At 33.0% G+C, this 22481-nt stretch overlaps 2 protein-coding genes across 3 annotated transcripts in view; one reads left to right on the top strand and one right to left on the bottom strand.

The window, feature by feature from the left end:
• The window catches only part of LOC135849016 (uncharacterized), a 39189-nt gene extending 17932 nt beyond the window's left edge, over window positions 1–21257 (bottom strand). The window contains exon 1 of the mRNA XM_065369144.1: window positions 21106–21257. The gene's annotated coding sequence lies outside the window, so the exon portion shown is untranslated. The remainder of the gene's footprint in view (window positions 1–21105) is intronic.
• osy (oskyddad) overlaps window positions 1–22481 on the top strand; it is a 62472-nt gene that overhangs the window by 805 nt on the left and 39186 nt on the right. The window contains exon 1 of one of the 2 annotated variants that reach the window (XM_065369136.1): window positions 9425–9723. The exons of the other annotated variant lie outside the window; for it this stretch is intronic. Within the exon in view, the coding sequence (XP_065225208.1) occupies window positions 9672–9723 (52 nt within the window). The 5' untranslated portion in view covers window positions 9425–9671. Of the gene's footprint in view, window positions 1–9424; window positions 9724–22481 lie in introns of those variants that run through there. 2 annotated transcript variants of the gene reach the window in all.

The raw sequence follows: 22481 nt of genomic DNA, 5'->3' as shown, positions 1-22481 counted from the left end.
CGCCCGAAATACCACAGAGCAAATTGAACATTTTCATGAGGATAAAAAATTATAAATAGGCACCTAATGAAATTTCAAAAGTTGTAAATTAAACAGCATATTTCATTTCTTTGCGAAATTTGTGTAATTTGAGTCGATAGGAGATTAGCTCCATCTGTATTGTAAAAGTAAACATAAAGGAGAGAAGTATGGGATGGAGGGGGAATTATTACCATAATGACAAAAAACTACTTCAAAAGAATAATTTTGAAAAAAACAAAACAATTTCTCAGAAAATAGTCCAAAATCAGATATTCTTCGATACTAATTTCTTACTCGACGTGTCGTAATCCTCAAAAATTTATCATTTTTAGACTCAGCTGTTCTATTACTTTTTTTCAAGTCTTCCTTCAATATACGAAACATGAAAAATAAGCTAATAAAGATAATCTAATCCTATCTGACCCTCCTACTTCATCTTTCTTAACCCTTGAGCACATTTTCTGAATACCATTTTGCACTTCATCTTGACTCTTGAGTCTTGACATAACATACATTTTTCATCATTCAAAAACACAAAAGCTTCACAAGATAGGCACATGTAATTCTGTTTCAATGCAAAAATATTACTCTTCTTCATTTTACATTGATCAAATTAATCATCAAACAGAAAACATTTGATTCTTGATGGGAAATTTATTTTTAAAAAAAACTCCAAAAATTGAGGAAATTGGAAAATTTTCATCAAAGTTCAGAATTTTTGGTACCCAAATTACACCTTCTTGTCTTTCAATAATTTTCTTTCCAGTTTGACTACCCGATTAAAGGTGAAAAATATCCAACAATTTAAAATACAAATAATGAAACTCGTCAAACCCTCACTCACATTTTTATTTTGTAAAGAGAACAAAAAACTGGAAAGTGGAAACCCAAGTTCAGCTTTGATTATTTCTCTGCAATTTCTCAAAACACAAGGACATGAAAAGTAATTATGAATCGATACTTTCTTATGTTTAAATGAGACTTTTATTAGTTCTGACAACAAATATCGAGCAATGAATTCACCCTTTAGAAGGAGAAGAAGAAAGGTAATCAACTTGCTCAAATCAATCATTTTCTACCTCCTTAATTTTCGTTCTCTTTTACAAATTCTGGAAGAAGAAAAAAGATTCAGTCGTTCGTGAACGATATCTCCCATGATTGAATGAATCGTTTGTGAACGACTTGATTGTCAACGAAGAATTTCATTAGAAATTGAATAGAATGGTAACCTATTTATTTGTAGTTCTCGAGCTCGTAGAGTAATTTAATTTCGGAAAAGATTCACGTTGATGGGGTCGTTCGCGAATGATGAAATCTCATTGTCAGCTCAATTTCATATTGTGAAATTCAGCTCAGATATTTAATTAGAACGATTCATAAAGGTCAAGTTGAAACCGTTCGCATAAACACGAACAATTCAAGATCGATCGAAATTATGAAAACGAGTCAATAAAATAGATCTTTTAGAGATCTGATTCACAACTTTTTTCATAAAAACAAGAAAAAAGCATTACCTACAGTAAAAATTACTACCTTAATCAGAAAATAATAAAAATTCCGCGAAATTTGGAAACACTTGCATAAAAAGGGTTTAAAATATGTAAAATGGTAAAAAAAACACAAAAATCATTACTTTTATGAAAATCACAAAAAACTGAAGAAATTTGGACGAAATTGCAGAAAAAGAAATTGAAACAACTGCACAAAATATTTTCGAAAAATCTTCTAATCACAAGTTGAAGCGTACAAATCCATAAAAAATACCACAAACAAATTAACATTTTAGGGATTTTTCCCAAAAATTTACGAAAAAGTATCGAAAAACTTTAAATGGCATAAAAATTTACACAAAAAAATATCAAAATAAAGGAAAATGAACAGGAAGTACAGTAATAGTGAAATTTCCCAAAAAATTGCAAGAAGAAGTACGTAAAGTGGTATTAAAACATTGAAAAAAGATCATAAAAATCGACTAAAATTAACAAAAAAAAATCACTAAATTTCAATAAAATTTGATGAAAATTGGTGAAAAAGAGCTAAAAATATGTAAAACGAAATAAAATCACAAAAATTGAATTAAAGTCGATAAAAATCACAGAAAACTGAAAGAATTCTGACAAAATTTGTCAAAATGTAGAGAAATTTGCATGAAAAATGGCATAAAAACACGATTGAAACATATTTTAAATAAAAGACACCATAAACAGCCAAAAACGGGTAGAATTTCAGCAATTTTAAAATGATATAAGAACTCGAAAAAAAATGAAACTCTATGAAAATTTTAGTGAAATTTTTCAAGATTCGGATGAAAAAAAGCAACACGTAAAATAATATAAAAATTTCAAAAAAAATCATAAAAATTTTAAAAAATTTTCAGAAAGAAATGAAATTTTAGTAAATTTTGGGAAAAATTGCATGAAAAGATGTTAACTTAAAATTTAACAAAAATTAGAATACAACATTTTTATTTAAAACCTCTTTTGAACACAAGTGAAAGCATTTTTGAAACTTTCACGACTAAAATTCACCTCCCTCTCTAGATTTATTTTTTAATTTTCGACGAATTTTTGAAAATTCAAAAATCAAGTAAGTACACTCCTTTTAGTAAATTTAAAAAGCAGAAAATTTTCATTCTCAAAAAATATACTCGGTGTAGGTCCCTTTTCAAGAGATCTCAAAATCAGATTTCATGCTTCCAACAGATCTAGATCTTCCAGGAATAACTTTAGTTGATTTCTCCACTGCTTTGGGAAAAAAAAGAATTTGACTTAAGGAATAGAAATTGATCGAAGCAACAGAAAATTCGGTGTAGGTACATACAACTATTTTCGAAAGATCAATCCATCAATTCAAAATAGTCCAAGAGCTATACCACTGTGATGGGGCCGAAATAACTGAAAGCTGGGGATGGTCTCAAAAGTTAGTATACATACCCCTATTTTGAAAGCACTTGGTCTGCCGATCCGCAGCTGCTGCTTTAAAGCTCAGTGAAAGCTCGAAAGTTCAAAATTTTTCTGAACTTTCAGCTGAGAAAACTGATGGCTAAAATTGGTGCATAATTATAGCATTTTTCGCGCTGAATCCGAATATATCGGTCTGCCGACCCATAAGTGCCGCCAAAGCCCCGCCAGACTGGGTCAAAATGGGAGCAAATTTGACAAATTTCATGTTTTTGGGCTAAATTCTCATAAAAAGCCACAAAATCGGGTTAAAAATTATTTTCAAGCAGTTTAACGGAATGCTCTATGGCTAAGATGATTTTTAGGCACCGAAATTTTTCAAAATTTTCATTTTTTGGGGGGTGGGGCGTGAGAGGAGTATTTATGAATTCAGCAAATATGTCCTTGTGATACATCAAAATATATATTTTGTGACCGTATTTTCCTCCAATGTGAAAAATATTGCCATAATTGAATTCTACGACCCAAAAAACATATATTTTGATATATCACAAGGCCATATTTGCTGAATTCATAAATACTCCCCTAACGCCCCACCCCCCAAAAAATGAAAATTTTGAAAAATTTCGGTGCCTAAAAATCATCTTAGCCATAGAGCATTCCGTTAAACTGCTTGAAAATAATTTTTAACCCGATTTTGTGGCTTTTTATGAGAATTTAGCCCAAAAACATGAAATTTGTCAAATTTGCTCCCATTTTGACCCAGTCTGGCGGGGCTTTGGCGGCACTTATGGGTCGGCAGACCGATATATTCGGATTCAGCGCGAAAAATGCTATAATTATGCACCAATTTTAGCCATCAGTTTTCTCAGCTGAAAGTTCAGAAAAATTTTGAACTTTCGAGCTTTCACTGAGCTTTAAAGCAGCAGCTGCGGATCGGCAGACCAAGTGCTTTCAAAATAAGGGTATGTATACTAACTTTTGAGACCATACCCAGCTTTCAGTTATTTCGGCCCAATCACAGTGGTATAGCTCTTGGACTAAAAGTACCTACTTACTGAAGAAAAAAATGAAAAAAAAAAACGGTTTCAAAATGGGAAAAACCTAAAAATAAAAAAATACAAAGAAATTAAGAAATTTAAAAAAATGATCAAAATATTTGAGAATTGATTCTATGTCGATTGAAAAGACGAAATTATGTTTTAAATGATCAATACAAGGTTACGTTTGATTAAAATTCAGCTTGAAAAAAAAATGAACGATTCGAATTAAAATTAGACAACAAGATGTCTAAATTCGAAAAAAAAATACGAGACAACAACAAACACATCGAAGCTGGGTATACCTACCATGATATTTAGACGAAGGAATGTTAAAAATACCTCAAAGTTAGTCTCTAATTACGTTAACCACGACACGACGCAAAAAATATCAAGTCTACGATTAAAGCTTCATTAACAGTAGGCAAGTTAATTAATCCGAACACGAATTTATGCATAACTCGTGTATTGTCAGTCCAGGTATAGGTCTAAGTATCCATCATTCGTAGGAACATTTCTCACAACAAACTAAATCAAATCCACGACCATCAAAAATGAATACCTACAACTGCGTAAAAATCTATCAAAATTAAAATTTAGACTAAATCATGTCCAATGAGGAATCACATTATTAGATAATATAATTTATGTCCACTCCAAACAATACGAGCCTTGAACCGGATCCAAAATTGAAAACACACCGTCCTTGTCTTCCTACTACAGAGTGAAATTGAAAACCACACTAGTCTGTCCTCTGTCGGCATCGACACTTGACAGCCATAGGTAGGTACGAGTAGAGTATACTCGAGGTACATACAACGAAGAAAATACGAGTAAAAACCTATCTTTGGGTCGAAAAAAAAATACCAACTTAATCTATTTTGTATACGTTTATATAAAGGCCATTCTCACAATTACTGCAATAAAATAATTGATACCTACGCACGCGTAAATACATGCGAATAAATACGAAGATTAGATACCATAGAGACCTACACACATGCAGCTGGTAATTTAGTCACCCTGGTTTGTTATTCTTCATTTCCTATGTTGTAACAACAGCGACAGTGCATAAAGCTATAAGGTATTTCCTTTGAACTCGATGTACTTACTAGTAACATCCCCTCAGGGTTACAAAATCCTGTAGAGAGTAGAAAGACCTGCAGCTTGCCATGGTGTCTTGTTCACATATAATGTATGTATATTATACCTATAGGTATAGTACATTAGGCTGGTAAATCTGCTTACTTATACGAGTAAGAAAGGCTTTGATCACTTTTAATGCCGAAAAATTGCTCTTTAAAGGGACATTGGACACTCAATACTCCATCTCTGTGAAGTTGATGCTCAATTTTCTACAGAAAGGGGGCACGAAAATCGTGAAAAGTAACAGGAAATTTATATTACCATATTTATCAAAATCGAATCATCAGCTAAAAAATTTCAAGCTTTAAAATGTTTGGAAAATTTTGATTCAAAATTATATACCTACCTAATTCGAACCACGAAACCAAGCAAAAATACTTAAAACACATTCAAAAAATACTGTTGCAAATCCCCTCCTCCCTCCTCCTCCATGAAGAAATCTTTCAAATTCAGGTTTCAAAATATAGAACTGATGAATAATTATAAATTTTTGAAAAAGTTCAACTCTGAATACGAACAAGAGGAATATTTCAATTGGTGACAATTTTGGGCCTTATTGTCAGAAAGAAAAAAAAATATTACATGATCCAAAAATACTTCAACTTAAAAAATGTCACTTTTTTGAATTCCGAAAAACTTTTGATACATACCTAGGTACTTTAAATGAAACCATTCAGAAATGAATTACAGAGCTAAATATCAGATTTCAGCTCAATTTTGACCCTCCCCCCTCCCTAACTGATTGACGATGGTTTCCAGCTATATTCTCGAGCCTCCAGCAGGCTTTTAAAAATTCACCAGAGAAGGAAAACACAGAAACCAAAGGGATCGTGATTTTTCAAAAATTGACAAAAATTTTCACATTTTGTCCAAATTTCCAAAACATTTCGTGTTTTGCTTAAAACTCTGCTATTTGGCAAAAAAAATAAATAAAAAAGTCTCAATTTTTTTCAAAAACTCAAGAGGTTTGTGGGGCAGTACAGGAGGCTTGACTTGTATCAAAATTCTAATAGCCTATCAGTACCTCAGGAAAACACAAAACCACAGACGATACGGTTTTTTTCAATTTTTCTGAAATTCGGGGAACTATTGCAAGACTCATCTTCAAATGCTGTTAAAATTCTTCAAAAAAGAAGATTTTCCACTCCATTGATCTGTTTTAGTGACGAGGCTAGGGCGAAGGGAAGGGATGAAGAGGGCAATTATTGCTCTCTTACAGATGAAAGTTCAATATAAAAAGTACAAAAATTAGCGTTTTTGATTTTGGAAACATTTAGCAAAAAAAAAAAATTGATCCCATTTTTCATCTTGATTTTTTAAAACAGTCAAACACGAAGGATTATTTTTCAGAATCATTTCGAATTTTAACTTATTCATATTCAAAAATATCATTCGATCCTCCTTTGAGAATAATCCTGGTTACTCCAATGATCTGTTTTGAACCCTCCCCCCTTCCCACAAACTAATAATAGTAAATGTTGAAGACTAATTTACAATTAGACCAAACATTTTTGATTTTCCTCTTCCCAGATTACCCTTTCAGGATAAAAAATTTACAGAAGTTGGAATTTTGTTGTTTTTTTCTCTCATTTTTGTCGAATAGTGTTTTGTTATGGGTACTGGAGTAAGTATCTGTTAGTATTTTTAAAATTCAAAGTCCCCAATTTCAAAATTTTTGAGTAATTCTTTGATTTTTTTTAAAATTCTCATTTCCACTTCGGAGTTCTTCTCCATAATCTATTTTTTCAAGAAAAACCCTTCGTCTGATCACCAAATTCTGTTGATCTTCTTGTGTAGAGCTTTTCTAAGTCGAAAAAAAGGAATCAAAAAAGATGAAAAATTGCTCCCTGTATAAATTTTCTGATAATTTTTCATTTCTGAGCAGAATCTTTCTACGTGGCTCTGTTTTGAAAAAATTGTAGTAAAAGTTGGAAAATCAAGGTATTCATTTTTAAGCTTATTCAATTATATTTTCCCAAAAATTTAGAGGGAACCAAGTTTCACTTTTTCATCAACTGGGAGGAGGAAGGTGAGTCGAAAACATTAATTTATAATGTTTTTCCAATGAAAGTATGTCAAATCCAATGATTAGAATAGAAAAAGGTAAACATTTTACTTTTTTACATGTGAGAAGGTAAATCTATTGAAAAGTGCTTCTTTGAAGGAAATAGAGCAAAATAATCCAGGAAATAAAAATATAAAAAAGTTTAAAAAATCATTTTTCTGTTTTTTTTTTCTAAATGCATAGTTAGAGAACTTTTACCGGAGGGGAGGGGGGGGTGATAGGGTCCTAAAATTGGTATAAGAGATGCTTTTACCGGAGTAAGAACCTGAAATGTTGGAACTAAAAAGTTAAAATCCTCTTAAAACTTGACAACATTTTTCTTGAAGCCGGTTGAGCGAGTGATTTAAAATCTCCCCCTTCATTTTTACCAGAATAAGAAAATTTTAATTCAAAAATCACGGAATAAAACCGCTAAAAATACAGATAAGGGGCGAGGGTAGAGGGTCAAAAATTTTAGGGGAATTTTTTCTCCTCAAGGGACATTATTTGAGCACATCAGAAAGAAAATAGGAATCTGTATGCAACACTGGGAAAAATTCTTCATTCAGACGAATTTTCACTCTTTTCGTTTTCAACAATATTGAGAAAAAGGTTGTAAAAATTACTTGAAAACGTTTTCAACAAATTTAAAGCATTTATCCCCTCCTCCCTTCTTTGACTTTATTTTTCATGTTCATAGGTACACATTTTGCAGTATTGGGATCAAAGAAGCCAATCCGATAACAAAAGTGCAAAAATAGCTAAAAGTATTAATTTTCTGAAGACATTTAACTCCTCTCAATCTCTCTTTCACGAGGTCAAAATTATTCTCCAATGTTCACCTCATACAAAAGTTGAAATTTCACCATCAAAAAATTGAACGAGACCAGAAAGTATGAAGGATTATTTTTTTCACTCTACCCTCAATTTTGTAGGCTTCAGCTCTCCACTCCTGACAAACTCTCTGGCCCCAAAATGCATCGCAATCATGCAATTAGTGCTTAGTGCACATTTTCAAATTTTTGAGGATCTGGGACCATGGCTTAAAATCTTAAAATTTGAGCAGTTTCGCAATAAACCCAGAAAAATTGAATCAAGAAATTTCAAGATTCTTAACGATCCCATTGTTGCCATCATTACGAAAATCAAAACCTACCAAAATTTAAAATTTCACAACTCAACTCAGCTTTTAATCATCTCCAAGGGTAAAATTATTGATTTGAGTGGTTCATATGGGTCCTTTGAAGGTGTCCTTTTTGAACCTAGCAAGATAATATTTAAAATTTGGTGTCTCGTGTATTGAAGTTCCCGAACAATTGTGTTGCTTTGTCCACGCGATCATCGTGGCTAATTTTTTACACTCACATTTTTTTCTTCGAAGAATGAAGCCACCTTGCGGGAACTAGCCAAAGAAACCAAATAGTACCTAACAAAATACTGGTCTTCGTAAAGGGTTCCCAATATCACACATTCACATCCTCGAGGAAAAATCTACAGATAAAGATTATAGATTGTTATTCTAGTCAAATTTTTCCAATCGAACCAAACCAGAGATGTCTTTGGCATCGGCGACGATGCAAAACTGGATTAGACTACACCCGATCTCAGGTAGACTTTATTTTCGTCTCACTATCAGTGCAGCTGGGTCAATCACCTTGAACTTGATTTCACTCAACAGTTATTTTAATACGATGGAAACAACCGCCAAATTAGCTACATCTGCGTGTAAGTACAATACGTTAGATTTCCCAGGTCGTACCCTGGCCCTGTAGATACCTATATGTCAACACCTACACCTCACTTTGTCATACATGATTCGATACGTTTACCACGAGCACCAAGACCGACTACCTAGTACTTTTCCAACACAGCTATAGGTAAAACCTGACTTACTACAAAATTATTACGACATTGTTGAAATCGCAAGTATGCGTACAGAGGCAGAAAGAGAATAAGATATTAACACGTTTGTTATTGACCATCGTCGTCGTCGTTGTCTCGTTAAACGAAATTCCGGCGCGATTTTCCACGCCAGCGAATTTTTGCTGGTCTTGCTCGTTTTTGACATTGCAAAATTTTCTTCGAGACGTACTTATCTACAGATTATGTAGGTACCCGCATATACTTATTCGTACATTTTACCACCACGTCGTCGCAATGTTTATTTATCTTTTTGGTTAACTTAACTGTTGCTGTAATGCTCGCGTTAAAGAATAAGTAATTTGGTAGCTCGTTAAAGTTACGCTATAATTGCCACTGGCCCAGTGTTCGTTGATCGTATCGAGCTGCTTTAACGCGATTAAGAGTATCTATGTACAGTATTATTGTGCCACTGAGAACTCAGCAATGTGCTCAAATTTAAATATAAAATATTACCGAATTAAATTCGTTAATCGATCCGTGATACGAATGGAATCAATTCGCGATTAAAATACCGTAACGCGACCTTTGCACATGTTACCTCGCCTACATCTAGTTGCACACTGAAATGAAGTGACCGTCTTCGGTTACTTCCGCGAGATGATGCCGTTTTTGGACGAACTATGCCGAAGCGCCAAGTACAATTGCCGTTGTAAGTTACCTAGGTCACTATACCACAATAAACACTCATTTCAGATTTTTTTTTCACTACTACATTTCTTCAGGGAGGTAAATTGCCTTGAAGAGAAATTTTAAACGTTGAAATGACAATATTATGCATAAGTAACACATTCCTATGCTCGTACAAAACCACTCGTATTAAAATTCAAATTTCTGTGAAAAAAAATTGTCTTCATTACTACAATCTCGGTCATTATACCATTTAAATTTAGCCACTAAGTAATCCTGACTTCAACAATCAACAGTTTCGTTTACTTCGTACATGTATTATAATAAATCACACACGTATAGTACGTATGTACTATGTACCTACTACTGACGAATAAACCGATTATTATCTTCTTTAAAAAAAATTCTACCTCGTCCTTCGGTCACACCAACACACCTACAGGTGCGAATAATTTTCCATCTACGGATGTTACGAAAAAAAAAATCTTCTTTTTAATCATAGGGTTACGTAGGTACGTATTCGTATGCACACTTATAGGCTATTACTCGAAGCAATTTGCGAATATACGTGGAAAAAAATTATGTATTATGGTTGCAATTTTTTTTTTTGCTGTAATATTTCTAAATGATTTTACAGCGACGACAGGGCAACAACGGGTTAATTTGAATTGAATTACATTACATATACCACAATATAAGATGATTAATCCATCGACATATCCAGGTCTAGGTTATTATACGTAAGAGTAGGTAGAGAAGAGATGAAGCTTGTGTACCTAACTGCCTATCAGGCAGCATATTTTCAATATTGTTGCTGATCCAGTTGTTGGTCAGCTTTGAAATAAGTATGTTATTATTACGTAATAAGGTACAGAATGATGTATTGTGTGGGGTAGGTAAGGTATTAGATAAGACACAATACATAGATATATAGGGAGAAGTTGATTGAATGTTGTCCAACCTTTTTAGCACAATTTTTGATTGGGAAAACTCATCCACTTTATTAAATTGATCAAAGACATTCGAATTTTGTTTTGTCAAATTTTTCAACAGGATCTGATTGAAAAATTACCCCAGCTGGAGTAAAAAAATATTCAAAGAAAATAAAGTTCAATTTTCAACGTATTTTAAACATTCCATTATTTCAAAAAAAAAATAGAATAAATTGATAGATAGGTACGTAGGTGAATATTAGGACTTCTCACTTTATTGGAAGGGACAGCGAGGATTCTTTCTTTTCTAATAAATACCTCACAGAAAAAATTATTTTTGATATGAAAAATGGTTGAGAAGAGAAAGAATTTGATGAAAACTGCAATAAAAATGAGTAAAATTGGGAAACGAAAATAAATTATTAAAATTATACAAAAAAAAAAAAAAAAATACTAGAAAAAGAAAGCAAAAGTCGTAAAAATCGACGAAAGTTTGCACCAATGTGTCAAAATAAAAATAAAGCACGAGTATATATTGTGTAAATTTAAAAATGATGAACTCATTTTGACAAATCTATTGAAATAAGTATCACAATAAAATTGATTTTCCTCAACAAACATGAGTATTTTACACCAATTTGGAACAAAAATTAATTTGAGCCCTTTGAATGCGATTTTGCTAATTCTTTCTCGAGGTCCATTAGATGATCTCTACAGCCTTTCATAACGAACATGACTTCGGTCTTAATTACCTCAAACTGGTAAAAATCGAAATGCCACATCACATTTTCATGGTTTTTGAGCTTTTTTAAAAATATTGGTGTTGAGAGAGCTGGAGGAACACGAAAGGGTCACGGTAGTATCTCAAAAATAAGCCAATATCTCAACTCAGCATCCTCGGAAACTATACAAAAGACGCGTCTCAGATTATTTTCAATTTTTTGCTAAATAGGCACATAAGAGGAAGGGGGTTCAGAGGGGTTGGATCGAAAAAACGAGCCTATATTAGAATTCTGCATCTGCAGTGCCTCTGCATTTTTTAATGGATAGAAATTGGAGACAGTCACTCGTCAGCCTCCCCCCCCCCCCCTACAATAAGGAAGATGAAATCCAATTTTAAAGATCGGTTTTTGAAACGAGAATTCAAAAAATCTCACCAAGATTTCTTTCAATTCCAAATAAATGGCAGCTTTTTATCTTTTGCACTCGTTTATCAGTTATCACCCTAAAATTTCAATTTTGAGTTCCGCAAATTTCAATTTTTGATTTCAAATTTGGTTTCTATCGACTCCAAAAAGTTTATTTTTTCATGAAAAAAAAAATCCAAAAAAGTGACAAAAGAAGAGGAATACTGGTTCAAAATTTATTCAAGTCAGAATTTTTCTACTTCCAAAGAGAGCTAAAAAACTGAAAAGAAATTAAAAAATCTGAAAACAAGACAAATTGGTCAAAAAAATTCAGAGCTCTACGAAAAAAAATCTTAGAAGTTGAGCTTTTGCTTTGAAAGTTCAAAATAGAATTTTCTATCGACTTCAAAAAGCTCAACTTTTCATGAAAAAAATCAAAAAAATGATGAGAGAAGACGAAACGGGTACAAAATTTATTCGAGTAAAAATTTTTCCATTTTCAAAAAGAACTACAAAAATTGAAAAATAAATAAAAACTCCAAAAACATAAAACTTGGAAAAAAATTGCCATAATACGAAAAAAAAACCATTAAATGTTGAGCTTTTGCTGTGAAAGTTCAAATTATTGGAATTTTCTATCGACTTCAAAATAAGCTCAAATTTTCATGAACAAATTGAAAAACAAATTCTGAAAACAGGAAAGTAGGACAAAAATGTCAAGTAATACGAAAAAAAAACATGAAAACTTCGATAGAAAATTTTAAATCAATACTTGAAATTCACAAAACTCAAAATTGAACTTTTTTAAGATGATAACGAAAACAAAAGTTGAAAACTGCCAATTTTTCCATTTGTAGGTACCTTAAAAATTTATGAAAAATGCAAAGAAGACATTTTTATGCTATTTCAAAGAAATAATTTTCAAAATGAAATCTCAACCCCATTTAAGGGCAAAGTTGGAGTTGAATTTTTCTGTCATAAAAATCTATACCTATTACCTAAAGTAGGTACAAATTCAATGATGTTGAGTTCGAATATTAACTCAATTTTTGAATACGTAGACGTCTCCATTTTTCTCTCACACCCCCCCCCCCCCCCAATTCTTCCTTTCGGAATAAATTGAAAAATTATGAAAATGTGACGAGACATGAGACATCTTGATTTCCAATCATTTGAAGTTTCTGAATTTGAATATCCAAACATTTATCTCAAAATACGACTGATCATTCATTATCCCTCTAAACCCTTTCCCCGATTTCTCGAAAAAAAAAAATACAAAAAATGTGACGTGACCACGCAATTCCTACCAATTTTAGAGCATCAAATCCGAATTTCCTTTAATTTTTTGGATCCGAGCCCACGGTGTTTTTCCAAAGTCCGTCACTTTTCTCACACGAGGAATGATTCCAATAATGATAAAAAACTAGCTAAGAATATTTTTCAGCCAAAAAAAAGCAGCAAATAAAAATTCTCGACGAGGAATTATTCAATCTGTACTAAACTTATTCGTGCTGACGACATCAGCACGGGTAATTAGCATATATTTGGAAAGTATTCAAGTTTTCAATCGATAATAAGTAAGAGGGTGTTTACATCGAAAGAAAAATAATATGTAAGTTGAGGCAAAAAAAAAAGGACACGTGTTAGTCACAGGTCAATTGACGTAAAATAATTATCTATACCATAGGCGTAAATTGATTTAATGACGCACAAAATTCTACTTTTTACATTGTATAATTTAAAATCGAAAGCTAAATTAGCATTCGAAATGCAAGTACGTATTTTTGAACATCTTCGTCATCATATAGACGTTTATTTTCAAAATTCACGAAAAGAGAGCAAACAAGTACGTAACTGCATTTTTTATGCAATTGAAAACCACTTACGTATTCGGTATTTGTCATTTTGAATTCATTTAGTGATTTGAAATCTATCGAAAATCATAATAAATGGTCTCTAAATTGCCAGAATCCAATTAATTAAAATTATCAGAAAATAAACATGAACTTCAACATTAGACGACTACCTATTGTAAATTATAACCGCTTGAAAAATTCTATCAAAAATCACAATTTCTCTCAAAATCATCCAACATTATTGAAGCAGAATGATATTAAAATTGATCGAAACTGAAAATATCATCCTAAAATCATCCAGAAATCCATTAAAAAGTACAATTTCATCTCCCAAATCACCCAAGAATTGATTCAGAATCAAACATTAAAGGAACATCAAAACTCATAAATGCCTAAATTCTTCCAAAATTTGATCTAGATTCGTCTGAAAATTCGACTTGCAATAGCATGGAAAATCACTCGATGATCCATCTCAAGCTCAGAAAGCCATTAAAAAAAAGTACCTATTGGCACAAAATCATCCAGAAGTTGATTTAGAATTGTCTACAGATGAATAATGAATCAAATCAATGCAAAAATCGTCCAGAAAAAAAATCATCGAAAATTACAACTTTGATCCAAAATCATCCAAGAATAGATTCAGAATCAAGAATTGATTCAATATGAAAATACGTAACTGCATAAATTATCGTCAAAATTCAGCAAAACCTTTTTGGAACCTTGTGACAATATGCTCCAATTCTTCCAAAAATTAACCAAGAATCGTCCCAAAATACACTGAACATTAAAACATTCCAAAAACCTATCATTGGATCTCAAAAACGATCACAATTTCATTTCAAAATCATTCGAGAGTTGATTCAGAATCAGAAACTCATTAAAAACCGTGAAATAACCCTAAAATTGGGCAAACATTTTTTTAAGAAATTGGAAAAATATGCTCAAATTCTTTCAAAACTTGATTCAGAGTCGTTTCATAAACACTCATTCAACATTTTATTCCAAAACCATTCAAAAGTTGATTCAAAATTTACCAAACATTTATTGAAATACATACAAATATCAGCTCACTAGTCAGAAGTTTATGTAAATTATCATAAAGATTCAAAAATTACCTAAAAATTTCTTCAGGATTCCACAAAAACAAATTCAAGAATTTTTTTCGTCATTTCGAATAGGAGCCAATTCAAAAGTGTTGATAAAAAACCCCAACAAAGGAACCAACATCCATCCATCTTCTCTCAAAAGAAAGCTTTTTCAACAACGAGTGAAAAACTTGTAAAAATCAGCCAGCAACTCGATTCGCAACATCAAATCAATAACAATAAAATCACCGGAAATTCTACCTATAAAAGCTCTCCGAGCAGTTCCAATGACCCCATCGAAGTGATTCAACCTCAAAATACCAAATCAGCAATCTACACCTGATACACCACTGTTGCGGTTTATGGAACAATCACGATCTTACTAGTACAATACAAACTCACAGCTACTTGACCATCGATCGTATGCACTCTCAGGCTCTCAGGGAAGCTATTGGGATCTCCAGTCGATATTATTTTCGAAGGTGAATGACGCAAAAGCCTACGGGCAGTACTATTTATAAACTAGTTCTTCGGATTAGACGTAGCCTCACAATTACGTAGATAGATACCTATCTACCCATACAACAAAAAGAGATAGATAGATGTACACTACCTAGTGACGTATGTAGTTCCTCGCATAGGTAGACTTGGGCAAAACGCGATTCTTTGTGAAAAATATATATTTACTATTTGGTTATACGAGGTACAAAACGTATACACTGCATGAGCGTTTAATTTAGCCGACAGAGCTATTATATAATTCAATCTTCCGGCACTAATACCGTAATTAAAAATAATTAGTATAATTGCCCACTGCCCAGATACCTAAAGCTTCTACAATACATATAAACCAGTGCATCGTTAACACACACCATCACTGGGCAGTGTTGTATCCACCGACTAGTTTTTATTCGATACCAATGCTTCTTCTGGTATATGATTAACTTTGAACTTGTAAAAAAAATCCTCAACAGAGCCAAGAATGACTATCCTAAGTGCATAATTATATCTAATACGAGTAAATTGCGATGCAACCAACTACAGGTATCTGCTGCAGCTTATAATGCAGATTGTCGTCAAATTAGCCAAATTAAACAATTCGTATGCTTTTTTGGCGCGATAATTTGGCCATTCGTATTGATTATTTTACCTCCTACGTACGAGTCATATCTACCTATCTTTCTCCTGAATGAGAAAAAACACTCATTGACGAAATAACACCAGATGACCCGAGTATATAGCTAAGGTGTCCTTCGTACTCGACTGCTTTCTGCGTACAAGAGCGACGTATTCTATGGTAAAATTTCCTCAAAAAAGTGACGTATATTTGGGAATTAACCATTTACCAAAGAAAGAAAAAAACACAATTACGTCACAATTGATACAGCCGGGATCGAGATACAGTAAAATGGTCGGTTGAAACGCGTGCGTGGTTCGTATATGTACGAGTACGCGAACGGAACCAGTTTTGAAATTAATTCAGGAAGGCGACCAGATGAGTAATGGTCATTACCACTAGTTCAACTTGAAATTACGCTATGCAGATTCGATAGATAGGTAACCTAGAATCGAAGATTTTTCACCTTAGGTAATTTTCAAACATTCACGAGAATGATGAAAGCTCTCGAAAAATTCACCCTGTCAGGGAACTTACGAGTATTTTGGAGAAATTCTGATCGTTGAATTGTTGATCAAGACGTGGTCAAGGTCTGATACTCGCGAGACGAGATGATATCTCCAGTAAAGAATTTTCCTCTCAATTTGACTCGAATCATGAGGGAATTCCCTTCGTGATACGAATCAGCCAACTATTACGAATCAACGAATGAGCGAGTTGAATTGAGGCGCAATCAACGCGAATAATTTTTTCAGCTTATGCACCTGAACCGGTTCCCTGGCTGAGGAATGCGTAGTCGCCGCGATGTCCATAATCATAGACCATCTTATCCTATTCCTATCCGCGTTCGTCTATTGCACATTTCTATGATCCAAGCTACTGCAAACCGAGTCCGAATTTACGACTGGATTGCCAGAATGTCGAGTTTTTACCAGTTTTAATCCGCGTTTAATCGCCATCTCGCGTATACATATACGAGGAGTTTCACAACAAGTGTGGAAAAACATACGTATACGAGTATAATATTCTCTAATAGCGACAGGCTAATTTCCCAAAAACCTTGGAAGTTTAAAAATAAAGGTTTTCTTGAGCCGAGGTGTAGACGTAGTAGAGGTATAATATAGTTTACGCGTCAGTACGTCAATTTGTAGGTAATTATTGCTAAAGAATTATCATTTCTTTACGACTACCTATTTTGGATCATAAAGAACTGTAAGGTTACTTACGTACTCGTATATGAGTTGTTATGCACTTATCTTGAAATCTTATACCTATATTGTTTCAAAGTAGCTCCATAACTCATGTTTTTGCCAACAGTGGGTACGTAAAAACAGTTGTAAACCGAGTTTGACAGCTTTAACGGACACAACACGTGCTTTTCTGTCATCGAAATTGTGAAGTCTTTCGAAACTAGGTATACTGGGAGATTCCGGTTGATTCATTTTTGGGTATTTTCCATTCATTGAAGAATTTCCGACAAGAAAGTTAACGACAGTGCATTCGTTAGAAAGACTGATTAAATAAAACAATAAAAGGATATGAGTTGGGATTTTAAAATCAAGTAAATAGTTTCCTCGTGTCTCAAAAACTATTTTTCGCATGAATCAATCTTAGAATACATATATGAATCATCAATTCATAAAATCTTTTGCAAACCATTGAAAACGAACGTTTTTTATTCGTTGGGAAAAGATTCAGTCGTTCTCGAACGAATCATACAAAATATGAAGAAGATAGTGACTGACATTCAAATAAATTTTGTTTAATAAAATGTAGAAATGGTTGCTACGAATCACTCATATTTGGAAAAATTATCAGCGTGAATTCAAACAAATTTTTGCTCGGTGAAAAATTCAAAAAATATTTCAAATGCTGAAAATGAATTGACCGAAAATATATTTAAACGTTCGCGAACGAATCACTATGACCAGAATCTGAAAATGAATCACTAAACGAACGTTTGGAGAAGTTTTGCTCACGTCACGTCAGTAAAATGTGAAAATAAAATCTTTGTAATTCTGTTTTTCAAAACTAGTAAGTTGAAAACAGATTCAGTAGTTCGTTCGCGAACGAATCACTCAAGTCTAAGAAATTGTTGTTGACAAATTTTTGAGCGCATTTTTGATTTTTATTCAATGAAATGTATAAATTATTGCCAGTTTCCATGATTCAAATATAAAAAATTGAAATTGATTCAGTCGTTCGCGAACGAATCACCGAAGCCTAAGAAAATTATTGTTGACAAATTTTTGAGCGCATTTTTTATTATTTGTTCAATAAAATAGGTAAATTTTCACCAGTTTCCATGAATCGAATGTAACAAATTTGAATTGATTCAGTCGTTCGCGAACGAATCACCAAAGCCTAAGAAATTGTTGTTGACAAATTTTTGAGCGCATTTTTGATTTTTGTTCAGTTGAAATGAGTACCTAATAAATAATTGCCATTTTCCATGATTCAAAATACATAAAATTGAAATTGATTCAGTCGTTCGCGAATGAGACATTGCAATCTGAGAGAATCACTCACGAACGTTTTACGTTTCAGCGATTCGGTAAAGAAATCTGAAAAATGTTTCCTCGTGAACAAAACAACATGCTCAAGAATCATTTGAACTTTGAAGTTGCCTCATCGCGAAACATCATCTTAAATTGAACGAATCGTTCACGAACGTCTCTAAAAAATTCATGAATGCAACTTCGATTCATCTTGTTTTGAGAAAGAAGGTTATTAACGAACGACTTCGAATCCGTTGGAGAGCATTAGAACATTTGTTCAAAGTATCCTCAATATGAGAACGAATCGTTCGCGAACGTCTTCTCTTCACCCATTCGTTCGACGTAGGAAACTCAAGTTTTTTTCTCAAAAATGTCAAAATCCAAGCTGACAACAGATAGTACATAAAAGGATTGGTTTTCATAACACAAGTCAGTATCAATCGAACGAATCATTCGCGAACGTCTTCACGAATTTGTTCCATGTCCGTACAAGTGTTTTTTTTCCAAAGGGTAGATCGAACATTTCTGCTTAATTTTTTATTCAAGAACTGGTTTTTACTTCACAAGTCGTTCGTGAATGATTCAAATGAACGAATCGTTCACGAACGACTCAATCAATTCGTTCCAATCACAGATTAATTTTTTTCACATCGAATGAAAAAAAAGTCGGTTAACGAGTACTTTTAGTTCAATTTTTCATTCAGCAGGATTTTCTTCTCTCAAGTCATTCGTAAACAAATCAAATGAACGAATCGTTCAAGGTCGTTTTAAACAGTTTGTTGTTTTTCTTCGTTCTTCTCGAATTGGATTTTTTTTTGCAAAAAATGAAGAAATTCGTTTATCAATGGCTTCGGTTTTATTTCACACTCAAGAATCGCTTTTCAATTTCATAAATCGTTCGTGAACGAATCACATAAATCAAAGAATCGTTCGCGAACGTCTTCACCAATTTGTTCCATACAAATAAGATTTTTCTTGGGAAAAATTAGGGAAGTCGTTCATGAATGGTTTTGTTTTAATTTTTCATACTGAAACTAGATCTGGTCATCACATGAGTCATTCATGCTTTTCTAGGAGAATCAAATAAATGAATCGTTCACGACCATTTTAGTCAATTTGCTCCAATTGTGGACTAGATTTTCTCATAATAGACGAAGGAAAAAAAAGTCATTCACGAGTAATTTTAGTTCAATTTTTCATTGAGGAATTCCTTTCCATTTCACTAATACATACGTAGTTCGTGAACGAATTAACGTGAAGGAATCGTTCACGATCATATCGAACAATTCATTTTATGCAAACCAGAATTTTTCCAAAAAATGAAAAAAATCGTTCATTTTCGAGTTTTGGTTCAATCTTTTATGCGAGAATCAAAATTATATTGGACGAAATTCTTACGCACGAATCAAATCAAAATGAAAGATTCCGAATCGTTCACGAACGTTTCAATAATTTTCTTTCCCATGTATACATTTTTTAAGGGACAAATGAAGGAATTCGTACACATGAATTTTCAGTTTGATTTTTCATTTTTTTATTCGGAATTCTGCCACACAAGTCGTTTGTGAACGAATCAAATGAACGAATTGTTCACGAAGGTCTTCACGAATTTATTCCAACCCATGAAAATAAATCAGATTTTTGCGAGGAGTTTCATTCCATCGTTTCTCTGAGAATAGGTTTTCAGCAGAAAAGTGATACGTAAACGACTAGTTTTTAAATAAGCGAATCGTTCATGAACGTTTTCATGAACTTGTCTACAATGAAATAAAATGCCTGCAATAATTTTATTCAAAACTATGAAATCATGAAAAAACAAATTTTTTATTGATCCTGTACCAAAGCTTTCGTTCTTATTAACATGAATCACTCGCGAACGTCTTCATAAATTTAATTTCAATTTTTACAAGACGAATGAAAAAAGTTGTTTGCAAAAGATTCCAATCAAATTGTTCATCTCGGAATAAATTTTGATTAAACAAGTCGTTCGAAAATGAATCATCATGCTTATTCAAAGTATCGTTCGCGAACGATTAAATATGAGTTTTTTTAAAAAATTTTTTAATCACACAAATATAAAATTTGAATACTTTGTCAAACTTGAAAATTAAACATGGAAAATACATATTCGTTTTTTCGTTCGCGAACGACTCGATTCGGTTCATTACCAAAGAATCACTTACGAACAAGCAAGACTGAATTTTGAATAAAATAAATTACGAAAAAAAAATGAGAATAAAATACACAATTTTCACAATACCTAATGCGTCACTGAATCGATCTGTCATCCTCATTTAGAGAACTCGTGATTCTATTATACTTACATCATTTTTACTTTCATTCAATAAGAATGGAACAAATCGTTCATTGACTAACTAATTCAAGAAAAAATTCCCCTACAGCATAAAAATAACTCGACCATGGAAAAATTTGAACTAAAATACAAACCATTCCATGTCAATAACCTCATTTCACCTCATTTCTTTCCTCGCATCACATCACCGACCAAATTCGCCAAATTTCAGGGATACCAACAACAATTACAAACAAAACCCAATACATTATCCATCCCATTAAAAAAGAATCATTCGACCCTGACCAATGCCCACTCCTAGGGTCTCGGACCTTTCGACGACAATACTTACACCAGTAACGCGAACCAAACAACAATGCGACATCAACCAACTCGAATACATTTGCAAGATACCCGCTGACCAAGCCACCACTGCACACATGTCGATAATTTGAAAGTCGTTAATGAGAACCGTACTAACTGAAATGAGACTCACCTTCGGATCGATTTCAAGGTCCTTCCTCTTAGTCTTAGTTGTGTATACATATTTCTCGCGTTTTCATATAATTTTTATCATCACGATCTTCGCCCAAGCGTCGTCGCAGCAATTTCCACAATTTTTCTATCTCCAACTCTGTTAAAACAGCTCCGTCTTCGACACACCAACCAGGTCTCTGAAAAAAATTAAAAAATAATAAAAACTAATCCATCGCGGAAAATTACTCGCTAATGATAGAGCATACACAGCTTAAAGTACCCGCAACGTTTTCGAGAAAAAAACGGTATAGAGAGAAAAAAAATACCTAATGAAGTTTTCGTATAGTTTTTATCTCTCTCTACTAAATTCCTTTTGCGAATAAACAAACGTATTAAGATTTAACCTTGTTCACGTTATTTTTACTCGTTCGGAAATTATTTTTTTATCTAATTAGATTCTCCGTCTATCTTGAAACGTTCGTCTTACGAGGAGCTGCTGTATCATAATTTGCCAACAAATTAACCAGCCAGGGGTGGATTTTTCGACAAATATAGGTGTAATTTTCAATACGCGAGTTGAGATTTTGTATTTTGCAATACGAGAAATACCTAGGTACATAATCCACGAGCAAAATTATATATAGAGGAGATATTGCGAGACTCGTAAGTCGTAGGTATCGGTGGATTCGCAAATTGTAGGTGGATGATCACGCGAATAGACGCCAGTCATCTCAAATTAGCGATTTTATAAGATAATTTACGTGCTCACGAATTTGCTATAAAATACACGAGTATATTGTTCTTTCTTACGTAGGTCTAGGTGCATTTTCGATTACTTCTAGTAATTGAATAATTAAAATTTTAGTTTTGGTTGGATCATTGATGCGAATGATATTCAATTTCTTCCTTATTCAAGGATTCCAAGTTCGAGGGAGGTCTGTGACATAACATCGAAGTCGTAAACTCAACGTTCGTAATTTTTTTATAGGTTGAGACTGTTGAGAGATGAATTCAGTAAGCAGGTGTATTTCCTGCATGTTCAGCCAATTTTTATCCTGATTTATCTATCAATATTTTTCATGTCTGAGCATTTTCCCCTTCCCTCCCAATAAACATCTGTGTAAATTTGACCAAAAATATTGCAATTTTCCCCAAAATCTTCCATCCCCCCCCACATTCAGCATAATCAAACTCAAAATTATAAATCCCACTACCAAAAAAAAAAAAAAAAAATCATCTCTAATATTAACTTCAAATTAGCCCAACCTGCTTTCCTCTCCTCACCGATACTTCCACATCCACACTCATTAACCAGCTTCCTTCCACTTGTACGTAGAAAGAAACTTGAGTTAATTTTTTATGACCGTTAGAAGAAAAAAACAATCACCCATAATG

This window comes from Planococcus citri, chromosome 5 (assembly GCF_950023065.1).
Source record: "Planococcus citri chromosome 5, ihPlaCitr1.1, whole genome shotgun sequence".
Lineage (NCBI taxonomy): Eukaryota > Metazoa > Arthropoda > Insecta > Hemiptera > Pseudococcidae > Planococcus > Planococcus citri.
This window is presented reverse-complemented; position numbering and strand designations above follow the sequence as displayed.